A 23,619-nucleotide genomic window follows, 5' to 3' on the forward strand; every position below is an offset into this window, starting at 1 on the left:
TAAAGAAAGTGTATATACTTAATTACACAATCTTTTACACTATCTGTGAGCATCAGTGTCCTAATCCAGCGAGATAGTTTGGACAGATTCTGTTTATGGTGTGTCACACAGCTCTGCCGTTCCCTTGTTTTCTGAGAAGTCTCGAGCTGTCTTTTGATTGCAGACTTGCTTTTGCAGACGTACTGACACTGACACCATACATTGCCACATGTAAACATTTACTAGCAGTTAGGACAATGGTAGAGTAATCACAAAAAAAAATCTGAATCACTAGTTTCAAATGAAATGAAATGACATGTAAAATACTGTGCTGTACGTACCCACAAGTACCCACTTGAGGTCAATGTTGTCTAGATATAAAGAGTTGATATCTCAAATACATTTTCATCAGGGGTGGAATGGATGTTTTTGTTGTGCCTGTCCCATAGCCACAACTCTCCCTGCCGCAGAGGACAGTAATGTCAGCGTGTCCGTGCGCCCTCAGGCCGACCTGCCTAGCATGTCCAAAACTGACCCCCAAAGTCCTCCAGGAGGCGCCACCACCACCATCACTGCCTCCTCCACTGCAGCTGTAGAGGAGCCTGGGGAAGGGGCTGAGGTGGAGAAGGAATGGGCGGGGACAGGTGAAAGATCTGACACTATCTTCTCTGTCGTGTTACAACTTGGTTGTACTTTTGTTGTCCCTCGTCTGTCTTCAAGCTAATCGTGTGCTCCGCTGGCTTTTTTTATTTGATCTTTTGTGGCTACTGCTATGATTCTCTGGCTTTCTTCAATCCATGCATGTTCATCTTGTTTTGTGTGTGTGTATTGGCTGTAGTTTAATGTGTATATATATATTTAATAATAATCTTCCACAGACAGCTTGTAATTCTAATATCCAGAAGAGTAATCACCTTGGTTAAAGCCGTGGGTTTATTCTGCTTTCTGCTTGTTGGATTGACTGATCCTCCGTGTCTATTCCATTTGCTTGGTACAGTGATCTTTGGCTGCATGTATTGCTTCATAAAACATGGATTTGGGCACTGGGAACGCTTTCAGGCTGTAGCTAGCATCCTGCTGCATTGGGACCTCTGCTTCCAGCCAGACTGACAGCAGGGCTCCAGTTAGTCCCATGAGGAAACAAAGCCCTTCTGGCGTAGGAGCCATTCAGCTCCTCCTAGCTACCTCTGCTCCACAATACGGCTGTAGAGACGTGCACTGGACTGGTGCCATCTTCAGCCTGAGCTGTAACCAAGGCCTGCCGCCATGTACTCATCTGCTGCAAGTGCATAGTTTGGGCTGCTGCTCTGATTGGAGCGGATGACACAGAGGCTGTTCCTTTGATCAGTTTGTCTTTGGCTTCCAACTTTGTGGTTCTCTTTTTAAACATCCGTCTTTCGTCTATTCGCATTTGTGTTCTTTTTATTAAAAGTAACTGAAATAATGCTTGGATGCTTCATCCAAAAGTGTGACCAATGATTATTGTAAGGTTATTTAGTCACAGGCAAAAGTTTGTGTGTGTCTTGCTATGTTACATGTTTTGTGAATTATGAAATTGAAAATATGTATGCCTCCTCTATCTAAACACTTGGTTATTTTATTTATTTATTTATTTATTTATTTACATTTTAAATTTCTTTCAAAGAATGTGGAAAAGTACTTTCAATTTTCAAATGAATATGGTGCCCAAATATGTCCCAATTCTACATTAAAGCTGTAGTTTAGCAAACCCAATTCACCCTTTTTTTGATGGAAGAGATGCATTTTCTCCTTTCACCTCAGATGCAGCTGCTCTGTTAAAAATGGCAACCAAAATTTGCTCTGGTTTTCAATAGTGCTGTGAAGCTAATGGAGGAAGCGTGTAATGGACTCTTGTAGCTCTCAGAATAACATTATTACACAATATAGACCTAGACCATTCTAGGACTTTCCCGAATACCATTTTTATGGCTTCAGAAATTCAGCCAGGATATTCGGTGAATATTAAAATATTCAGGGAGTGAGGTGATGTATATTGTTGTCATTAACCAAATCCGCTTCCGACCACTGCTTTAATATCCCTCTCTCTAGGCTGCACCATGGCTTCGTTTGCTAACTAAGGGCACAGAGTATACACAATTTGACCGGTTTGAGCAGAGGTGCTCTAATTTCAGGCACAAAGCTGACAAAATGAACTATGGTGTCGCCTCGCTTCATTGTGTGATGTTTTAGCTTGTTAGGTTGTTTTATATGGGTGAAGTGGGGAGAGCAGTCTTACTGCTGGAGAACGTGAATGTGGGTTGAGTGGTGCGTTGCCTTTATAAAAAAAAAAAAAGACCTGAATCTCTTAAATTAGAATACCTACCCAACGAACAAATATCTGAAGACCTAAATATTTAGTGCCAGCCCTATTGTTCAGAAAAACACAGCGCTCAATGCTCGCTTGTAAATTAAGGCTGCACTGCGGTTCCCAGCATGGCTCCACTCGCTGAGTTGTGTATACACAATGTCACTAAAGGCACAGAATGTACACAAATAAACCAGAGCTTTGTGGAGGTGTTTGTATTTGAGGTGTAAAGCTGACAAAATGAACTGTAGCTTTGCCATGCTTAGTTGTAGGTTGCTGTAGCATGTTAGGCTGTTTAAGGCTTCGTTCAAGACTTGTATGAACGAATAGCTGAATATTCAAGGCCAACCCTAGACCTTAACTCCAAGGTTTTTGGATGAAGTATTCCTTGAACACATCTTTGTCAGTCAGGAAAACAAATGATCTCTGTTCTAGATAAAAGCTCAGAGTCAGGGTGCCGTGTGGATGGGGAACCTGTTCTGGAGCCAGAGCTACCACAGATTGCTGATGAGAACAGCTGCAGCAGTCACTTCTCCATCTCTGACTGCCTGAGGCCTCCCGAGGAGCCGGACCTAGCTGACCGCTCCTCGCAATCCTCTCTCAACAGCCAGGACGACACAGGTATGTATTACGCTGATCTACCACATGCTATTCATCCAGTGATTAAGCCTGCTGTGTTGCTCTCACACACACGGCTTTTCAGTATTTTGGGGGAAATGCTTTTTCACAAAACTAATAAGCTTAAAATATATATATTTAAGTACATTTGTTTACCCATGTCATGAAGTTCAGGTGCTTGTGCCTTAGGTCAAGAAATGATACAGTGGATAAGACCTTGCGAGGCACTGTCAGCTGCTTCTTCAGTGAAGCAGCCACGTTGTGCTTAAAGATTTTTTTTCAAAGAAGTTCCACACTGCACTTTTCAGGAGGAGCCTCTCCATGGTGTGTTCTTTTGAGACTGTTAGGGTCCTTCTACTTGGAAGTCTTACAGTGCCCTCTGCTGGAGCATTTCAACAGGGAGGTTAAGAAGAAAAGGAAATGTTTTGCATCACATATCGACCAATTGATTACTCATACCCATCCCCACTTGGAAGAGGAAAACACAGGGTAGTTCTGAGGCACCCATGCTTTCAGTCACAAATTGGCCACAGTGTATCTGAATTCGAGAGCAGCTTTGTTAGGACAGTAAAAAATGGCAAAACTCAGATGTTAAGAATTTGGACATAGCTTTTGGACATGGCTGTATATTTTAACTCTGTGTATTTCGAAGATCCCACATATACATGCACCATCTGGTTATCATTTATGTTTGTACCTGTGTTATATGAATATGTATGAATCTGTGTCAATGTGAATTTGACAGGTGAAGGTAAAGGAGACGGTACAAGGACAGGGTCATCTATGCGCATGGTGACGCGTCTGCGCAACCCGGACAGCAAACTGAGCCAGCGCAAAATTATGCAGGACAAGGATGGCAGCTCACAGGATAGCAGCAAAGCACTTAAAGAGGTGAGATCCAGTCTAGGAACCAGTCTTGGCGCAAAAATCCTAAGGCTAGTGTATAAGTGACGCTGGGTGAAATTGTTTGCCAGATGCCATTACTGTATAAAAAAATATTGCATGATGTAAATATACTTTACCTGCTCACATTATGATCTTGTACTGTGACCCTCACAGACCCCTGTATTGATGACCTATGGCTCTGGCAGGAGGGATCTGGTTGGGAAGAATGCTAATAGTGGTTTCTTCAAGCTGGGCCAGGAGGGTAAATATCGTGTCTACCATAACCAGTACAGCACAAACACCCTGGCCCTTAACAAGCACCAGCACCGTGAGGACCATGACAAGCGCCGCCACCTCTCGCACAAGTTCTGCATGACCACCGCCTGCGAGTTTAAGTGGAACGGCTCAGTGCACGGCTCTAAAACGCTGACCGTGTCCACTCTGAGACTGACCATCATCCAGTTGGAGAACAACATCCCTGCTCCGTTTCTGCATCCCAACTGGGCATCGCACAGGTATTCCTACCAATGCATACGCACACTTCATAGTTTCTGTGATGGACCTTTTTTTGGCTTTGCTACCTGTTTTGATGGTCTAAATTGCGAAGAGTGACTTTATCAAACACGAATGCGATCTTATTTATTTGCTTTTACGTTTTATTTATCTTTTTTGACTGCTCAGCTTGATTGTGTTTGGTAAATATTAACACTTTATCAATGGAAGCTCCTCACATATGCGAGTTACCCATGTCTTGATAACTGGTGCTCCCCCAAACCTGTGGGATATTTGCAGTCTCTCTAGTCCCTTTTTGTTTTTAGCACTGTACTGTCAAGCCCCACAGTTGTGCCATTAAAATAAAATGTAGCGTCTTTACTTGTCCAATTTCAGCTTAGACAAGGAGGCCATCATCCATCCATCCATTCATTATCTGTAACCGCTTATCCAGTTCAGGGTCACGGTGGGTCCAGAGCCTACCTGGAATCAGGTGGTGCAAGGCGGGAATACATCCTAGAGGGGGCGCCAGTCCTTCACAGGGCAACACACACACATTCACTCACACCTACGGACACTTTTGAGTGGCCAATCCACCTACCAACGTGTGTTTTTGGACTGTGGGAGGAAACTGGAGCACCCGGAGGAAACCTACACAGACACAGAGAGAACACACCACACTCCTCACAGACAGTCACCCAGAGGAAACCCACGCAAACACAGGGAGAACACACCACACACCTCACAGTCACCCAGAGGAAACCCACGCAAACACAGGGAGAACACACCACACACCTCACAGACAGTCACCCGGAGGAAACCCACGCAGACACAGGGAGAACACACCACACTCCTCACAGACAGTCACCCGGAGGAAACCCACGCAAACACAGGGAGAACACACCACACACCACACACCTCACAGACAGTCACCCAGAGGAAACCCACGCAAACACAGGGAGAACACACCACACACCTCACAGACAGTCACCCGGAGGAAACCCACGCAGACACAGGGAGAACACACCACACTCCTCACAGACAGTCACCCGGAGTGGGAATCGAACCCAGGTCCCTGTAGCTGTGTGACTGCGACACTACCTATAATATAGCCACCTACATGTAATATAGCGGGATTAGCTATAATTAATTATTAGGCTTATTGATTCGCTGAAAGGTTCTTGGCTCTGAAATTGGATCTGAACAGAGAGTAAAGTGCACACACAAATAAATAACCAAGGATTGGTTTAATCAACACAACTGGTATATTAAATATTCAGTATTGATTATAATATAACGAATACAGGAGGGAGATTAATACATGAGGGAATTTCTCTTTGATAAATACCCTAAGTTCTAAAAGGGGAGTTATTTTATTTATTTATTTTTTAATCCCAGAAATATACTCGACATCAACCTCTGAGGCATGAATGAACCGGTGACCTTACTTTCCTGTAGTAGTGTAGGGACGGTGAACAGAGCAGTCTCCAGATGTGCAGTGCTTTCAGTAGCTTCTCGTAGACATGGGCCTTGTTGCATTGCAGTCATCAGCACTTACTCTTGTGGTTTTGGTTTGAGAGAGCCATATTCACCTTGGTGTGAATCAACTAAGTCTCCTCTCTCACTTCATCCCTGCAGTTCTGTTCTGTTCCTTTGCCATTTCTTCTCTCTCTCTCTGCTCTTCGCAGTCCAGCATTGCTTGAAATGATCTGACTCTTCATTGCTTAGAAATGCTGTTCTGTTCTTCTCCTTCGCGCTCCTCTCTTCTCTTCCTTCTCCACGCTACATTTCAAACTAAAGACTGACTGAAAGGCATCAGCGCCAATGGTTTCAACTGGTCCTTGGAGGCCTGATTGTTCCTGAGGGACTCGGGGATGGAAATCCCTTCCCTTCTTCTAATTCTGATTGGATGTTTTCAGAGATCTTTTTGGACTAGAACCACCTTGAAGAAGTGACACCACACATGAGCGTAGTTATCGCACGAAAGCCTAGATCAGGTTGATTACATTACAGAGAGATTAATTAAGGTGTAATATAACAATTACATATTCACACAGAGTAATATCATTTGGACTAGACGTATGCTAGAATGATGATGATAAAAATTCTTAACCAAATGACTGACTGACACACACACACACCTACACACACACACACACACACACACACAATACAACAGATAGCAGCTTGGAAGATGCAGGTGATTCTAGGTGCCTAAAGCTTTTGCACAGTACTGTGTGTGTGTTTTATTATTTTTTTGTGAGAAAGAACAAGAGCATGTCTGTAGTTGTAATGTTGAGTGTCTATTTGATGATTAATTCACATATTCTTGTCACAGGTCAAACTGGATAAAGGCGGTCCAGATGTGCAGCAAAGCACGAGAGTTTGCGTTGGCGTTGGCCATTTTGGAGTGTGCGATCAAACCAGTGGTTATGCTCCCGATTTGGAAGGACTCTCTGGGTCACACAAGGTCAGAAAGGACAGATGTGCATTATTAACTATTGAATATAATTTTAATGTTGACTGAATATCTATTGAACTATGCTTTTTTTTTTTTCATTTAAACTTTGAATGATCGTCTTTGTGGTGTTGACTAAATCAGAAATGCAGTTAAGCCGACGGATGCTTGCAATTTTCTTAATTGTTTTTTTTTCCCCCACACACTTTTAAATGTGAAATTTCACTCTTTTAAAGCCCTGTACTTGTGTAGCAAATGTCTTTGCCCCAAGCTACCCACAAATGTAATGTGTAAGGTCAGCCACCGCTGATTAAACAAGTCACAAAGTCACCTTGCTCTTTTTTTAGCCAAATTTAGTTTGTCCCCCCACTTTTTCTGTCTGTGCTCCCATAGGTTTCTTCGAATGACTTCCATGGAGAGGGAGGAGAAGGAAAAGGTGAAAAAAAGAGAGAAAAAACTGGAGGATGAAGAAACAATGCAGCAGGCCACGTGGGTGAAGTACACGTTCCCGATTAAGCACCAGGTAAGAACAGCGTGAATTCTTTTGAGGATTTTTTGAGGTTCAGGGAAGCCTATTTTGTATAATTTTAGGCATTTTTGTCACCTTTACATTCATCGTACTGCTGTTGCTCCTATCACAGATTACGCTAAACCTAATTTTTGATTTTTTGAAAATGAGATCACATTACTGTATGCTTTTGGGCAAATAATGCTGTAGTGATAATTGTTTAAAATGTGTATATATCTTTACTGTGTCATAGGTGTGGAAACAGAAAGGGGAGGAGTACAGAGTCACTGGTTACGGAGGCTGGTGCTGGATCAGTAAGACCCACGTCCATCGCTTTTTGCAGAAACTGCCAGGAAACACAAATGTCAACTACAGAAAACAATTTGAGGGTATACATTTTTTTTTTCTCCATGTTGGTCTGCACAAGATTTACAAACCCATTAACTCAGGTTGATATCATATATAGTATTATTTGTGGTTGCATTTTTGATTCATATGATCATTTATATTAACAAGCAATTCAAAGAACTCTGAAACAAAAAGAATAGACTCAAAAAAGATGAAGATTTTTTTAGTGCAGTGAGGTGTAGACAGATTTTTAGTTCTTGCTAAAGAAACATTTTGACAAATGTGTTCTTACATTTACAGCAGCTAAAACTGGCAACGAAATAGAAGCATCCCACTCAGAGAAACATAACAGCTCTTCAGAAACGCATGAAGCCCATGAACCCGTCCAAAAGCCTGTAAAAGATGAACACCATAATTCTGTTCCTGAATCTGCACCAGAATATTCATCTATTGAGAAGCAAATACTGACAGAGAAATGTGAGCAAGAAGAGGGAGAAATGGAGGTGGACGAGAAGGCTGAAGAAAAGAGTGATGAACTGAGCAAAATTGAATCCTCTGAACAGATGGACACTTGCATTGCTGACTCGAGCAGTCCCAGTGAAGAAAGAGGTAATATAATAAAAATAAGTCGTTCATTTCTCATGTTTTTTTTTCTCATATCCACATTTTCTCAAATGCTTTCCTCTTGTTTTACAGCTGATGTTGGCACACCCTCAGCTTTGTTGGATGACCAGACTGTCAAGGCTGAGTCTGTTGACGGTGAAGAGTCTGTCATCGCAGACACCACTCAGACATCTTTCGATCGTGAAGTTGTGAATGTCAGTGAGGGCTTCCTACTGCGCACAGCTTACAAGAAGAAGGTCAAAACCTCAAAGCTAGATGGCCTTTTGGAGCGGCGGGTCAAACAGTTTACCGTGGAAGAGAGGCAGAGATTGGAGAAGCTGAAGCAAACGCCCATCTCTAAGTCAGCTATAGAAAAGGTGGAAGAAGATCCGGTGAAAACAACAGTATCTACAAACCAAAAGATAACTGACAGAACCACCCTTGATATGCCCAAAGCTGTCAACGCTGATGGGGAAACAGGTCCAGTAATGAAGGATAAAGACCCTGTGGTCCAAAAGCTTGAATTTGACCAAGATGAAGTGCTTGTGAAGCCTAATTCTTTAGAACAGACTACCAGTCTTGATGTCAGATTGGGCTCCAGTCCAAAAGCTGAAACAGCGGACCAAGGACAGAAAATAGGGACGGAAGCAGAGCACCAAACGGGCAACGGAGCCACAAATGCAACAACAACTGAGCTTAATGGAGGTTCACAGCAAGACCTAGAAACAAATTCGAACTTAAAAATTGAAGCTGCATGTCCCAGAGCTGAGGATAAAGAAAGGGAAACCCCAGACGAAAACAGTTCTTCTATAAGTGAGAATGGCTTAAATGTAGAAAAATCTTTACCAGTGCACGTAAATGGAAAAGATGGTTCTCTGGACTCTCTGCCTGCAAATCTCACGAATAATATTAACTCTAAGGATATTATGCAGACCACAGAAGACATGACACAAGGGGTACAATCAAAGGAACCCCTTGTGTCACTCATGAATGGTGATTTAACTCAAGAGGATAAGAAAGAGAAGGCTAAGCCTGATGAAGAACCCGTGTTGGCAAAAGTTGACTCGACGTGTCTGCCACCACAGAAAGTGGCTAAGCTGGAGAACAGCACAGGAGGCATTGTTGACTCTACCAATAGTTCGGCTCTTTCTCAGCCTACCCCAACAGAAGCTAGCTTAAAGCCAGATGTGCTTAGTAACCGTGCCAAGGTAGTGTCATTTGAGACTGAAGAAACCAAGCCTAAATCTCTCAGCCCATCGTCCATTCCATCTGCAGATGAGTCTAGCCTTAGCAGTGACATTCCTGAGAACAGCAATAACAGTGGTAGTGGAATAAAGACCATAATTACACAAGTCACCACAACTACCACTACCACCACTACAATGTCCACTGAGTCGCATACTGTGCAGTTAATGGACAAAGAGTTGAGCGTGAATGATGGTGCTGTAAAAAGTAACTTTTCTGCCTCATTAGAATCAGCGGAACCAAAACTGGAGTCCTCCACATTAGTATCTACTCTCTCCACTACAACTACAACCACGGTAACCAAGATTACTAGTCCGATACTGGGAAACAAGGTAACAGAGGAAAGCAAGACTGTTGTAACAGCAACACTAACTGATGCAAAATCAGGGCCTTCATGTTCCTCTGTGTCCTCCATGACAGTGAGTAAAGAGTACTCCACAAAAGACAGGGTACGACTGGTGAAGTTCTCCCGCTCCAAGAAGACCCGGTCAGGGACAGCCCTGCCTTCTTACCGCAAGTTTGTAACCAAGAGCAGCAAGAAAAGCATTTTTGTCCTTCCCAATGACGAGTTGAAGAAGCTTGCACGGCGAGGCGGTATTAGGGAAGTTCCCATATTTAACTACAATGCCAAACCAGCTTTAGACATTTGGCCGTATCCATCTCCAAGACCTACGTTTGGAATCACGTGGAGGTTTGTATTTATTTTTGGACGTTGTTTTGCTTTTGTTTTAGATGTAAAATTTAGTCTGAGGAAAATTTCCAAAAGTCAGAAAGCCAAAATGTGTTTTCACTTATTGTAAGCATTTCTAAACCAACAATTTCACCTCTTTGACCAGTGGTGGTCACTGTAAGCGTGTGACATGATATATTCTTAAAATATTGGATATTGTTCCGGTCCGGTGTATTCAAAATTACTACAAGTTGTGTCCGAAAAAACGGTATATATGTGGTGTGTGTGTGTGTGTGTGTGTGTGTGTGTGTATATATATATATACACACACACACACACACGCGCACACTTCTCAGCTTCTCAATTATGACATAATGCATTTTTACACACTTGCATTTTCACTAAGCTCAGCAACAGAGACCTACGATCTGTTTTTGACAATGTCTTGAACTTTTTTTTACCTTACTGACTGATAGACTGACTCCTAACATTCCTGTGCGCGAATGCATGTTTAAATATTATTTCACCTTCTGCTGTTAGTTCAGCCATATTTCACATAGCACTTTTCCAGATAAATTTGTTCCCAACTGGAACCAAAAGAGAGTATGTTCTTCAGCGCAAAATGTGTGGAATCAAGAAAGAGTCTTAAATACAGCGTTATCGCCCAGTGGAGCTGAATGAGGTCATTTACATATATATATATATATATATATATATATGAATAATAGGAAATAAAACAGAGCACAGTTTGTGTGTTTCTGGGGCTGTTTGGCTCTGCATTGGTGAGCTCAGCAGGACGGATCAGAACTTTGCATAATTTACACATGTATCTCACAGAGAGAGGGGGACTGCTGAATTTGTATTATTTCATCTGAGTGTGTGTCTGAAATATTGTAAAGGAAAGTGGTGGGGAGACATTTTGGGGCGTTAGTGTTTATAAAACTCCATATAGCTGCACTCAGCTTAATCTTCACATGTTTTACTCTAAAATGTTACATAAATAATTGTAACTCTTAAAATCAACAAAATGTTCTTAATCTTTCTATTTTGGTGGTAGATCATCATTATTATAACATAGTATTTATTTATTTATTTTTTTAAATAAAATGAAAAGGAAAACACTGATGCCGGTGTGGGCGGCACAGTGGCGCAGCAGGTAGTGGCGCAGTCACACAGCTCCAGAGACCTGGAGGTTGTGGGTTCGATTCCCGCTCCGGGTGACTGTCTGTGAGGAGTTGGTGTGTTCTCCCTGTGTCCGCGTGGGTTTCCTCCGGGTGCTCCGGTTTCCTCCCACGGTCCAAAAACACACATTGGTAGGTAGATTGGCGACTCAAAACTGTCCGTAAGTGTGTGAGTGAATGTGTGTGTTGCCCTGTGAAGGACTGGCGCCCCCTCCAGGGTGTATTCCTGCCTTGCGCCCAATGATTCCAGGTAGGCTCTGGACCCACCGCGACCCTGAATTGGATAAAGGTTACAGATAATGAATGAGTGTTATATATTATGAACAGAACTTTGTGCTCCTTTTTAATTTCTGCATTTATTAGTCCTGCCCCTCTATATTTGCTGTAAAACACAATCATACAGTAAAAACCACATGTAAACAAAGACATTGATATGAAGCACCAAAGCTTCTTCAGACCTTCCAATGACAAGGGAATGTATTTTGTGCTTTCCTGTTTTTGAAATGCCAGAAACACCCCTGTGACAATGGCCGTATGGCTAATGGCGGTCCTGCTAAACTAAGCTGACCTGGTTTTCTTTTATTTTTTCCCCCACATGCTTTTTGGCTAGATTAGCCATTTCCTCCAATGCAAAGCTAAATAAACAAAGCTTTTGCACCAGATATCTTTAGGCTGATAAATTGCGTTTGAGGTAAAGGAGCAATTTCACATTGCAGTCAAAACTCGACGACTCCACCTGCATCATGAGCACTAACAAATGAACAAACTAGCAGTACAAACTTTGTCTGCAAACATTACATCTTTACCAGCCAGATGCATTAATGCTTCCGCAGCTTTCTCTGTCGAAAACTGCATGTTAGCTGCAGCACTGTTGACAACGAATTGTGACATTTAATAAATTTAGTAGGAATAAAATGCAAAAATTCTGATTTGACTGTTCTTATTAAAAAAAAACATGGCTGCATATCAGCTATGTATCTTATTCTAGCCAACATATTAATGTGACTGTTCTCACAAATCTGAAAATCTCAGATGTATGGAATGTAAAAAAAAATTGTGCTGCCTTAATATGAATTGACCCAAAATGCAATGCTGATTTGTAGCTGCAGTTGAATCCTTGGTCTGAGTGAGTCTCTCATCATAGGTACCGGCTCCAGACTGTGAGGTCTTTGGCAGGGGTGAGTTTGATGTTACGGCTGCTCTGGGCTTGCCTCAGATGGGATGACATGGCAGTGAAGCCCTCTCCAGCAGTTGGAACCACACGCACAGGTGAGTATGATTTCTTTCTTGTTTCTGGTCTCCCACAGAACTGCCAATGTTCTTTAAGTGCCTAATCACATCTTTCATATTACAGAAACATCTGACACAGATATCACCACCACAGAGATTATAAAGCGGAGGGATGTGGGGCCTTATGGCATTCGTTCAGAATACTGCATCAGGAAAATCATTTGTCCATTGGGCGTGCCTGAAACTCCTAAAGGTAAGGTGATGTGGAGGGAAAAAAACAGACTTAAATGTGCAATATCTGACATTAAGACAGGGGATGATGCACTAGAACACATGCCCCTTTTAAGAGTAGGTTTTCAGTAGTATATTCTAACTCAATTGCATGTGCAAATAATTTAGCCCAGTGTGCTACACACCCTTGAAAGCTTTGGGGTTTTAATTGTCTCTTTTCTGTTTCATAAATCAGTCCAATATATTTTCTTGTACAGGAGAAATTATTCCTACAGTACTGGAGAAACCAGTTTAGGTAGATGGATGCAGCGCTAAATGATACCGACCAAATTGTGGGAATAAAGGCTGAATTGGAGAGAGCTGTTAATAGCATTGATAGATCAATTTAAATTGTGGTGTTTGCAGTTTGGCTTACTGCCTCGTATTTGATGGCCGTTGACAGTTTTTGATGTTTCGATCACAGATGTAGAGAGGGTGGAAAAGGTTATGAACAAGGCTATAAGCAAGTGACTAGGTGCCACAGTGTAAACTGGAGCTACCACTCAAGTGTAGTTGAGAAATTTAAATGTTCAGGTGAGTCGCGAAATGATTTTGGCAGGATCAAAGGATGCAGTGGGTCACTGCATCACCAGTCACAAAAGCACAAATGGTAGTGCAGGTAGCCAGGAGCTCATTAGAGCTAAGGGATGTGATTGGCCAAGTGCAATGCAGAAGAGGGGACCTTGATTCAGGTGATTCGTGGAAAGCTTTTAGTAAGGCCACATTACCAGAGAGAAGGCAAATGATGATTAGATTTATCTACGATCAGGCAGAAGAGGCAAGGTGTGCAACAGCAGCATCACAGGCAAAACAAGGCCAATGGCTTCACTGGGAGAATCTAGAGAAGCGGAAGGTCACTTGGCAAGAATTGTGGGCGATGGAGGCAAGTCATATTAAGTTTTTGCTAGGAGAAACTTATGATGTCCTTACCACTCCACAAAATCTTGGAAAGTGGGTAGGTGAAGACCTTAGTTGTAGATTATGATAAGGGTTTTAGCATGTTTGTTGGACAGCAAACGATTAGAAGTAAATGCATTGGCGAGTGGTTGTAGTAATAAAGTGATTAGGTTTGTGTGTGAGGGCGAAAGTATCCGAGAGTGTGCACAGGCTATAAATATTGGTAGATGGGGTGAAGCAAGAGATTGGAAATTGCTGGTGGACGTAGGTTAAAATCTGCAGGTCCCAGAGTACATTGCGTTAACTACACTGAGGCCAGATATGGTGTTGTTCTCTAAAGGTAAATGGATAGTTTATTTCATAGAGTTAACAGTTCCATTTGAGGATGCAACAGGCGAAGCATTTGAAAGGAAAAGCTAAAGTATGTGGAATTGGCGGCTGAGGTGAAGAAACGCGGGTGGGAAGTCTGCCACATCCCTGCTTGTGCAGTTTGGCATCAGGGGACAGAAACTGAGGGCAGCAGTTAAGGAGTTATCAGAAACAACTGAAAGGTCTAGTCAGTGGTTTTGGATAAGGAGACCACAGATTACTTGGGGAAATGCACTGTAAAGGTGCTGTTGTGGTAGCTGATGCTGTAGCACGTAAAGTTCACATGGAACTGGTGGCACTGAGCATGCATTAACGGTGCCAGTGGGGCTAGGTACAGCCTTAGTCACCAGGGAGGCCAGTGTGAATTTACGGTTGTTTATGGTAAAGGATAAATTAGGACTGTAAAGCTGGCTTGGAAGGGGTGGGTCTGGGACGCTAGACTTCACTGTTGAGCCTTCTGGAGGTGTTGTGGGTTTAATTCAGCGAAACACTGACAAGGGGAGGTGCTTACCTGATGATCCATGTGAAGAGCTAGTGATGCAGGGGGTGATGTAGGTACTCATGTGATGGTCTCAATGAGCTGGTTGCTAATCGGATCATAAATGGCCACAGCAAACACATAAATCTAAATCTAATTCTGTTGGAACAATAGAAATTGTGTGGCTGCCAGTAGAAAAAAGGGTGGGGTGGGCCCTATGTAAGGTCTAATGGATTGGGCCCTATGTAAGGTCTAATGGATTGGCATAGGATATTTTATATGATTATATGTATGATTATAATCTGTAGTAATGATCTGCTATACTGTTTCTTTACACATCCCCAGAGACCCCCACACCCCAAAGAAAAGGTCTGCGCTCCAGTGCTCTGCGACCAAAAAAACCAGAGCCTTCTAAGCAGACAGGGCCTGTAGTGATTGAAACGTGGGTGCCAGAAGAGGATCTGGAGCTCTGGGAGATACGAGCCTTTACTGAAAGGTGTGATGCTCTATGCTTATGAGATCTTGTTGATCTTATAAGATAAATTTCTCTCAAACAACATAAGTTTTGTTAATTAAACTGTTTTCTCTTTTTAGGGTTGAGAGAGAAAAGGCACAGGCAGCAGACCCATCTAAGGTTAGTGTGCAGAAGAGAGCAGAAGAAGTCAAGGCCCAATTGGAAGCTCAGCTAAAGCACCAGAGATTGGCAGCCCAGCAGGTGGGAAATTAGACATTTGCCCACCTGGGGTTCCCCTCCTAGCAAACAAAGCCAAAGTGGGGCCAGATCTATTTATAATAAAAATTCCAATGGGCCTTTGTTGAATGTCGGAATATCCCAATATTTTGTGATATTCTGTTTATTCTAATACCTTAATCGACTTTGTCCAACATTTGTCTGTTTCTATAGTCTTTGTATTGATTTCAGTTATGTGCATCTCCCCGTGTTGTGTTTCACATCTTGTGTCTGTCTCTGCAAATGAGCTTCTGATTTCTGAGTCAGAGTTGTATTCCAGAAACGGTTGGAACAGCAGAAACCTGGGAGCACCACAACTTCATCTACCTTGACCAGCACACCTACCAGCGCTGGATCCTCCACCCAGAAGGTTGTGGTAGGCTCCCTCACCAGTCCGGTGACCCCTGGAACAAAAGTTGTACTGGCCACAAAGATAGGTACTCCTGTGACATTCCAGCAGAACAAGAACTTCCACCAGAGCTTTGCCTCCTGGGTCAAGCAGGGCCAAGATACAGGTCAGTGTTTCAGGGATAATGGGGAGAACATTTATTTTTGTTGCATGGGCCTGCTTATTTTTGGCCTCAATGTCTTGGGTGTAAAAAAAAAAACTTTTACATAGGGATGGGCGGTATCCACATTTTTCATACTGTCTCAAAATATTAACACGGTATACATTATACACTTTCGGGCTGCGTAAGTGTCATAACCCAGGTTACCCTCAAGCACAGGTAGCCTCCATAGCAGTAGCGCAACAGGTGACCCAAACCACGTTAACGCACAACATTGAGTGAAGGGTTTTTGCGCTGACAGTGCACACCGACACATGTATTGACAATAAAACCCAGTTTCTGAGAGAGCAAATTTTAACACGAATATAAGTGAAATACGACAGACTCTGTGCTGTTTTGAAGCGTAGCTGGCTAGCTAACAGGCTAGCACTTGTGGTTTAGCGCACCACAGCAGATGTTTTACTTTTTTATTGTGAACTCCAATTCAAATCACACATACTTTAAGATAAAGCCTCATACCAGTGAACACAAAGTCAAGTGAATGGTCTTCTGGGAATTTGCCTGTTTTCAGCTTCATATCTCTCTCTTTTAACATGAACTCAGTGCTAAACTCACAACTACAATGGGCTACTGGACTTGTGTTTTTCTCCACCAGTTTTCAGACAGATATCAGCACTCAGTGAACTCCCACAGTGCCCCCTCCCTGTGGCTCTCTTAAATGCACATGAATGAATACTGGCCTTGTACTTAAAGGCAAAGAAGGGAAAATTGACACACCACACGTCGTAATTTTGAAATACCGTCCACAGTTTTATTGCGGTATACTGTATTACTGTATACCGCCCAACCCTACTTGTCTATATAGTTTGTTATATTTATTTTTATTATACGTTTTTGGTTTGTGTAAACTTGTGAAGTTTCATTAGAATGCATGGTTGTCGGTACATCTTGGAAGACATTCTTAATCAGTGATGCCCACTTACTATCTGGCACAAATATACGTGGAGATCAAAATAAAATAGCTTCTATGGGCCACCTGCATCAATTTTTTGTTGCTCTCTATCATGGCGTATGTTGAAAAGCAAATATGAATAGTTTGTATAACTTGTGCTCAGTAAAGTAACTGTCTTTGTGGTCATGGATGGTTGTGGGCACCACTGCCACAAACCGTTTATTTGCTTCAGCTTTCTTGTGGTGATCACTGGCGATCATGTATGTTGCAGCCTCTACAACTTCCGTTACCACAGTAGCAGCAAGTAGCATCAGCACGTCTGGGCAAACGTTCCAGATCGCTGCTGCTCCAGGCTCGAAGGCCGGCAATGTCATCACCGCCAAACTGCCGCTGCCTGCCAACAGCAAGATAGTCACAGTGAATGTGCCAACCACCCAAGGAGGTAGGGCAGGCCTCGGTCCGCTCTGGCATGCTTTCTATAAGTAGGCCTGCCCCCACACAGAGAGCCACCCTATTGAGAAATGTCCATCAGAGGAAAGGCTTTTTGCCAGTTGTGGTCTCGAGTTTTACTAGTCTGATGTAAGAAGTGTGTTTGCCATGACTGCTATAGATTAGTTGCTGTAGGGCGTACTGAATCTCTGTCTTAAAGTCTTATTTAACTCCTGCTCTGTTTTGTTTGAGGCTGCCTGTTATAAGAAATACTTTTACACATACTTTCAACTGACAATGTGATACCTTGGATATCAATGCACAAACAGGGTGGTCAAAACCATGGGTGCTCAACATGGGGCCTGGAGGTCCAGTGTCTGACACAGTTTAGTTAGTACTCAAACCGTGTAGTAACCCGTATAAACACAAAAACTGTGCTGGCAAGCTGGCTGTCCAGGACAATGGTTCTTCCCTGGTCATGACACGATTTGAGATAAAAGCATGAACTGTGGCCTCATCATACAGTTGCAAGCTGTCAATGCCATCTTGGATTAAAGGTATGATTGATTGCATTGTTTACCCCTGTTTGTAAACATAATTTACAAATGTCTCTACAGGGGTGGTCCAGGTACAGCAGAAGGTGGTGGGCATCATTCCATCCAGCACAGCAGGCACTGTTCAATCATTCCCATCATTCCAGCCACGCTCAGCCACTGTCAGCATCCGACCCAACACCACCACCACCTCAACACAGCAGGTGTGATTTTTATTTGAGGCACTATACCTATTTTATCCTGAAGATATATTTGTGGTACTTTTTATTCTATATATTTATGCCAATGAAAAAAAAAATTGCTAATTATTTTGACCCAAAACATAGCATCAACATTTTTTATTTCTTAACCTAGAAGAGGCTTACCACTGTGTTCATTGTTAGGTCACTATGACTGGAACACCCCTCCGGCCAGGGATGACGGTGGTTCGTTCTCCTATCCAGCAGGCCACAACCTTAGGCAAGACCATCATTCGCACCCCCCTAATGGTTCAGCAAGGTATTCTTCCAGCAAGTAGGTTTTGTACATTTATCTCTAGTCAATATTTGCATGCTACAATTAGTCAGCTGCATGCTCAATGGTGAGTTCTTTGTAGGCGTTTAACCATAATTGTCACAGCCTTCTTGAAGACCTAAGCAATGCATTGTTAGACATTGAGCCTTTCCAATGATTTCTTAGGTCAGGGCCAGCAAGTGGTGACACAGATCATTCGGGGAGCCCCTGTGTCCAAGGCTGTGACCAGTAGCAGCCTAGTGCAGGCTGGCGCTGGCACTCCCCCTCGACCCTCCACTCCGGGGCAGCCGCAGACACCCCAGACACCCGCCGGCGCTCGGCCACAGCAGGGCCAGGTTAAACTAACCCTCGCTCAGCTTACGCAACTTACACAGGGTGCTCAGGTTTGTACACATTCCATACTCAAGTGTTTGTGTGTCACTTTGTAGTGCCCTAACTAAACTTTTTGGGTTGTATGTGGGATAACATGGGGGATATATCCGTTTTATTTTTTTTTTCCTTCATATAGGGAGGGAATCCAGGCCTGACTGTGGTGATCCAGGGCCAAGGTCAGACTACAGGCCAACTCCAGGTCATCCCACAAGGGGTGACTGTAATACCAGGCCCTGGGCAGCAGCTTATGCAGGCAGCCATGCCTAACGGCCAAGTCCAGCGCTTCCTCTTTACCCCCATGCCTCCTGCACCAGCTTCTGCAGCCCCCACTGTTTCCACACCCAGCCCCACAACCCCTTCTGTTACCACTGCCGCCACAAACGCCACACCTACAACTCCCACACAGCCAGGTAAGATATTAGTGTGTGCTCAAGTTTACATACCGACGCTGGTCATAAAATTGGAATATCATGAAAAAGTTGATTTATTCCAGTAATTCCATTCAGAACGTGAAACTTGTGTATTATACTCATTCATTAAACACAGACTGATATATTTCAAGTGTTTATTTCTTTTCATTTGATGATTATAACCAACAACTAATGAAAACCCCACATTCAGTTTCTCAGAAAATTAGAACATTGTGAAAATGTTCAATATTGAAGACACCAGGTGCCACAATCTAATCAGCTCATAATTAACTCAAAACACCTGCAGAGGCCTTTAAATGGTCTCTCAGTCTAGTTCTGTAGGCTCCACACTCATGGGGAAGACTGCTGACTGGACAGTTGTCCAAAAGACGACCATTGACACCTTACACAAGCAGGGCAAGACACAAAAGTTCAAAACTAAGAAGTATTAAAATGTGTACCGATCAGCCATGAATCATGAACATTAATCAGAATTAGAATCACTTCATTGGACACTGTGTGTGCACACAGAGGTATTTGTTCTCTGTATTTAACCCAATGTGTTCAGTGAAACACACACTAGTGGGCAGTGAGCACACATACCTAGAGGTTGCTGGGTCGAACCCCAGAGCTGGCAGGTCATGACCGAAGTGCTCTAGCCATGGCACCCCAGGAGCAGTTGGGGGTTAAGGTGCCTTGCTCAAGAGCACTTCGGTCATGACCTGCCAGCTCTGGGGTTCGAACCAGCAACCGTCCAGAGACGGTAGTCTTTTTATTCCTCTTCATACCTTTAGCCCCATTTCACTGTATTCAAAGCCAAGACTCCACAAGATCACCTCAGTGCAGGCATTATTTAGACAGTTACAGTGTGGTGTTGGGGAAAACTCCAACTGCATGTGTGTGTCTGATCTACAATGCACACTAGCACACTACGAACACATCAGTCGCTACAGTGCTGAGTATGCAGAGCAATAAATGGATTAGAATATGTAATTGTAGAACTACAAAGCACACCTAAATGGTAAGTGGAGCTCTTAAAATGGACTGTTAATGTAGAAACCAGGACATGACTTTAATTATATGACAAAACAATTTTATAAAAACTTTGTCCAGATGTTTACATTGTTTCTAAAGCTGTTTCAATCCACTGATGCCAAGAGGCTTTGCTTTTAAATTTGTTTTCGTGCATTTTGTTTTCTCACCGCACACAAATTTTGACCAGGAATTACTGTGTTTTGTTAATAGCCTTTCAGGATTTTTGGATACTCCAAGTGTATTTATTTCTAGAAGTAACCAACGACTTCCTGCATTGCTTTGCTACCAAACAATCCCTGCACTTTACTGTGGAGATGTAGACTTGAATTCCACTTAACTGTCAGTTTTGGAGTTCTTTTTCTTGGTCTTCCACTTCTTGGTCGAGTTTTCATGCGTCAGTGTTTCTCCCGTTTCTGTTTTATAGTCATCGAAGTTAATACTGGAATCTGAACACCCTTTTTGATTCCCCCTGTTTTCCTGATTTCATCTTTGTTACTCTTACTCTGAATGTTTATCAAGAGGATGCAAACTTTGGAGCTTGCTTATTAAATATCAATTGTCCCTTAAATTGTGCTGTAATAACAAAGTCATTACTTTAATCAGTGTGGAACGTTTATATTTTTTGATTATGTACCTTCACGCAACTGTAGGGTTTTTTTTGTAGTGATAGACCAGGCTTAGTGTAGTAAGGAATACAAGCCCCCGTTAGCCCTCCTCTTGGGTAAATACCATACAACTTTTCTTCAATTCTTCACTAATGCTATTGTCACTGTTAATCTTCACCACAGTGAATTGGCCAGCGCTCTTTTAATAAATAGGACTGTAGTTTTAATAAACTGTAGATAAGAATGGTATAAATTGCATAAATTACAAATGCTTTCTGTATCTCTTTCTCCAGCGAGGCAACCTGCAGTACAGGCCCAACCTCCTGTCCAGCCCTCCAACCTTCCATCATCTCCACCCTCCCTCCCTACACCCCAAGCTATTCAGCATCCAGCCACCCCAGCCCAAACCCCAACACCTGCTTCTCCACTCCCAACTCCACAAACCCAACTGACCTCCCCTCAGCCAACGCCACACCCTCAAATTCAACCACAACGTCAAATACAGCTCCAAACGCAGCTTCAGACCCAGCTTCAGCCCCAGCCTCCACCCCAACCTCAACCCCTGCCTCAACCCCAAGTCCAGTTGCAACCCCAAGTCCAGTTGCAACCCCAAATTCAACCACAGCCCCACATCCAGCCTCAGCCCTTACCCCAAGCGGCCGTTCAGGTTCAAACTCTGCCGCAGCCCCAACCTCAACCTCACCTGCCCGTTCCACCTCCTATACAGCAGTCTCCTCCCGTATCTGTGTCCGACATAACCCAGGTTACCTCCCCTCAAGCACAGGTAGCCTCCATAGCAGTAGCGCCACAGGTGACCCAAACCACGGTAACGCAAGTTCGTCCCCAAATCCAGCTACCCGCTCAACTCCTCAGCGTGCCAGGGCTGCAGCAGCAGGTGCTCTCTCACATCCAGAATCAGGTGGCAGCACAACTTCAAGCCCAAGCGCAACAGGGCACCCTACCCCAGCAGATCAAGCTACAACTCCCCATCCAAATCCAGCAGCAGGGTGGAGGACAGGTACAGACGCATCAAATCCAGAATGTGGTGACTATTCAGACAGCCAGTGTGCAGGAGCAACTCCAGCGCATTCAGCAGCTACGAGAGCAGCAGCAGAAGAAGAAACAGCAGCAGGAGGCTAAGAGGGAGCATGCTCAACAGGCCACCAATCAGAGTGACATGCTGCAGAAACAGGTATACTGCCATTTCATATACATTAAGTCATCTCAAATTCAAAAACAACTGCATTGCCTGTGTTTTTATTCTAATGTACTGTGAATATTAAGTGTCTGTCGTGAGTCTCACTGAGCTTTCTGAAACTGCTTCAGGTGGTGATGAAGCAGAACGCCGTCATAGAGCACTTAAAACAGAAGAAAAGCATGACTCCTGCCGAGAGGGAGGAGAACCAGAGGCAAGAACTACTCTGCACTGTCCACACTGAGATTCTGACCCCACCTTTAACTTGGACATTTTTCACTAGTCCCTTTTACACAAAGAAAATGTCTGATATTCTTTCTCTGCCCTCTTTCTCCAGGATGATCGTTTGTAACCAGGTGATGAAGTTCATCCTGGATAAGATCGACAAGGATGAGAAGCAGGCAGCTAAGAAGAGGAAGAGGGAGGAATCTGTGGAGCAGAAGCGCAGTAAACAGAATGCCAGTAAGCTCTCAGCTCTGCTCTTCAAGCACAAGGAACAGCTCAAAGCTGAAATCCTGAAGAAAAGGGCATTGCTGGATAAGGAGCTCCAGGTGGAAGTGCAGGTGAGTGCCATCCGCACATTTGGCCTAACTTTAAAACCGAAGGGGGGTAATAAATAAAAGGATGTGACTTGGTATTGTTTTTATACCGTTTCATCAAAATGTGCCCAAAGTGAATCAGCTTCAGTCGATTTTATTGAGTCATCAGCCCATTTCTGAACCAAAATATGAACAACCAGACTTGACAGAGCCGAGAATGCCGTCAGAAGGAATCATATACTTACTCATATTACTCTGGTTCTGTCTCACTTTCAGGAGGAGTTGAGGAAGGATCTAAATAAGCTCAGAAGGGAGAAGGAAAAGGCTCAGGCCGCAGCCTCTCAGGCAGCAGCCGCTGCCGCTAGTGCCCAGGCCGCTGCCCACGCCGTGGCTACCACTCCGGTCACCTCCACAGCCTCCAGCCACAAACGCAAACGAGACGAGGACCGTGATGGTTCTTCCTCGAAGAGCAAGAAGAAGAAGATGATCTCCACGTCTTCAAAGGACAGCAAGAGAGACACCAAGTTGTACTGTGTATGCAAAACCCCCTACGATGAGTCCAAGTAAGGGCCTTACAGACACTTCAAAGAAAGCTTTTTTTCTTTAAAGCTTGTTGTAGATTTGTTTGTCTAGGGAGGATTTAAAAAACGTTTCTCCTAAAATATGTTTAATTACCAAAGAAAGCATACAGGGGTCAGTTTGGCTTAAGCAACTAAAAATTTGACATTTTTATTATTTAGTTTAATTCCTCCGGGTGACTGTCTGTGAGGAGTGTGGTGTGTTCTCCCTTTGTCTGCGTGGGTTTCTTCCCACAATCCAAAAACACACGTTGGTAGGTGGATTTGCGACTCAAAAGTGTCTGTAGGGGTGAGTGTGTGAGAGAATGTGTGTGTTGCCCTGTGAAGGACTGGCGCCCCCTCCAGGGTGTATTCCCGCCTTGCGCCCAATGATTCCAGGTAGGCTCTGGACCCACCGTGACCCTGAACTGGATAAGCGCTTACAGATAATGAATGAATGGAATGGATAATTTATTATTTTGAAGTACTTCTTCACAAATAGCATTTTCCATTTTTGAATATGCACATCTGAATTTCCGACACTTATTCAGTTAATCAGACGAAAATGTTTTCATATAAATCTGTACTTTATCATTGACTCTAAAGAGAGTTTAGATGTGGGAATAACCTTGAAGAAAAAGACTTGTGCTTTTATTTTTGTT

The 23,619-nt window shown here is 43.3% G+C and overlaps 1 protein-coding gene across 7 annotated transcripts in view; it reads left to right on the forward strand.

Annotated features, from left to right (window-relative positions):
* Positions 1-23,619, forward strand: part of bptf (bromodomain PHD finger transcription factor) — a 47,469-nt gene that overhangs the window by 16,979 nt on the left and 6,871 nt on the right. For 2 of the 7 annotated variants that reach the window (XM_066641606.1, XM_066641604.1), the window contains exons 5-27: positions 429-623; positions 2,741-2,926; positions 3,669-3,814; positions 3,983-4,323; positions 6,639-6,770; positions 7,152-7,281; positions 7,520-7,655; positions 7,915-8,223; positions 8,311-10,153; positions 12,458-12,582; positions 12,668-12,796; positions 14,903-15,053; positions 15,152-15,272; positions 15,568-15,802; positions 17,020-17,190; positions 17,795-17,934; positions 18,115-18,244; positions 18,410-18,627; positions 18,753-19,026; positions 20,960-21,858; positions 21,993-22,075; positions 22,199-22,424; positions 22,677-22,963. In XM_066641606.1, coding sequence (XP_066497703.1) covers positions 429-623; positions 2,741-2,926; positions 3,669-3,814; positions 3,983-4,323; positions 6,639-6,770; positions 7,152-7,281; positions 7,520-7,655; positions 7,915-8,223; positions 8,311-10,153; positions 12,458-12,582; positions 12,668-12,796; positions 14,903-15,053; positions 15,152-15,272; positions 15,568-15,802; positions 17,020-17,190; positions 17,795-17,934; positions 18,115-18,244; positions 18,410-18,627; positions 18,753-19,026; positions 20,960-21,858; positions 21,993-22,075; positions 22,199-22,424; positions 22,677-22,963 — 6,607 coding nt within the window. The remainder of the gene's footprint in view (positions 1-428; positions 624-2,740; positions 2,927-3,668; positions 3,815-3,982; positions 4,324-6,638; positions 6,771-7,151; positions 7,282-7,519; positions 7,656-7,914; positions 8,224-8,310; positions 10,154-12,457; positions 12,583-12,667; positions 12,797-14,902; positions 15,054-15,151; positions 15,273-15,567; positions 15,803-17,019; positions 17,191-17,794; positions 17,935-18,114; positions 18,245-18,409; positions 18,628-18,752; positions 19,027-20,959; positions 21,859-21,992; positions 22,076-22,198; positions 22,425-22,676; positions 22,964-23,619) is intronic. The other 5 variants (XM_066641605.1, XM_066641607.1, XM_066641608.1 and 2 more) reach the window with 5 other exon arrangements.

This window comes from Hoplias malabaricus, chromosome 13 (assembly GCF_029633855.1).
Source record: "Hoplias malabaricus isolate fHopMal1 chromosome 13, fHopMal1.hap1, whole genome shotgun sequence".
Classification (NCBI taxonomy): Eukaryota; Metazoa; Chordata; class Actinopteri; order Characiformes; family Erythrinidae; genus Hoplias; species Hoplias malabaricus.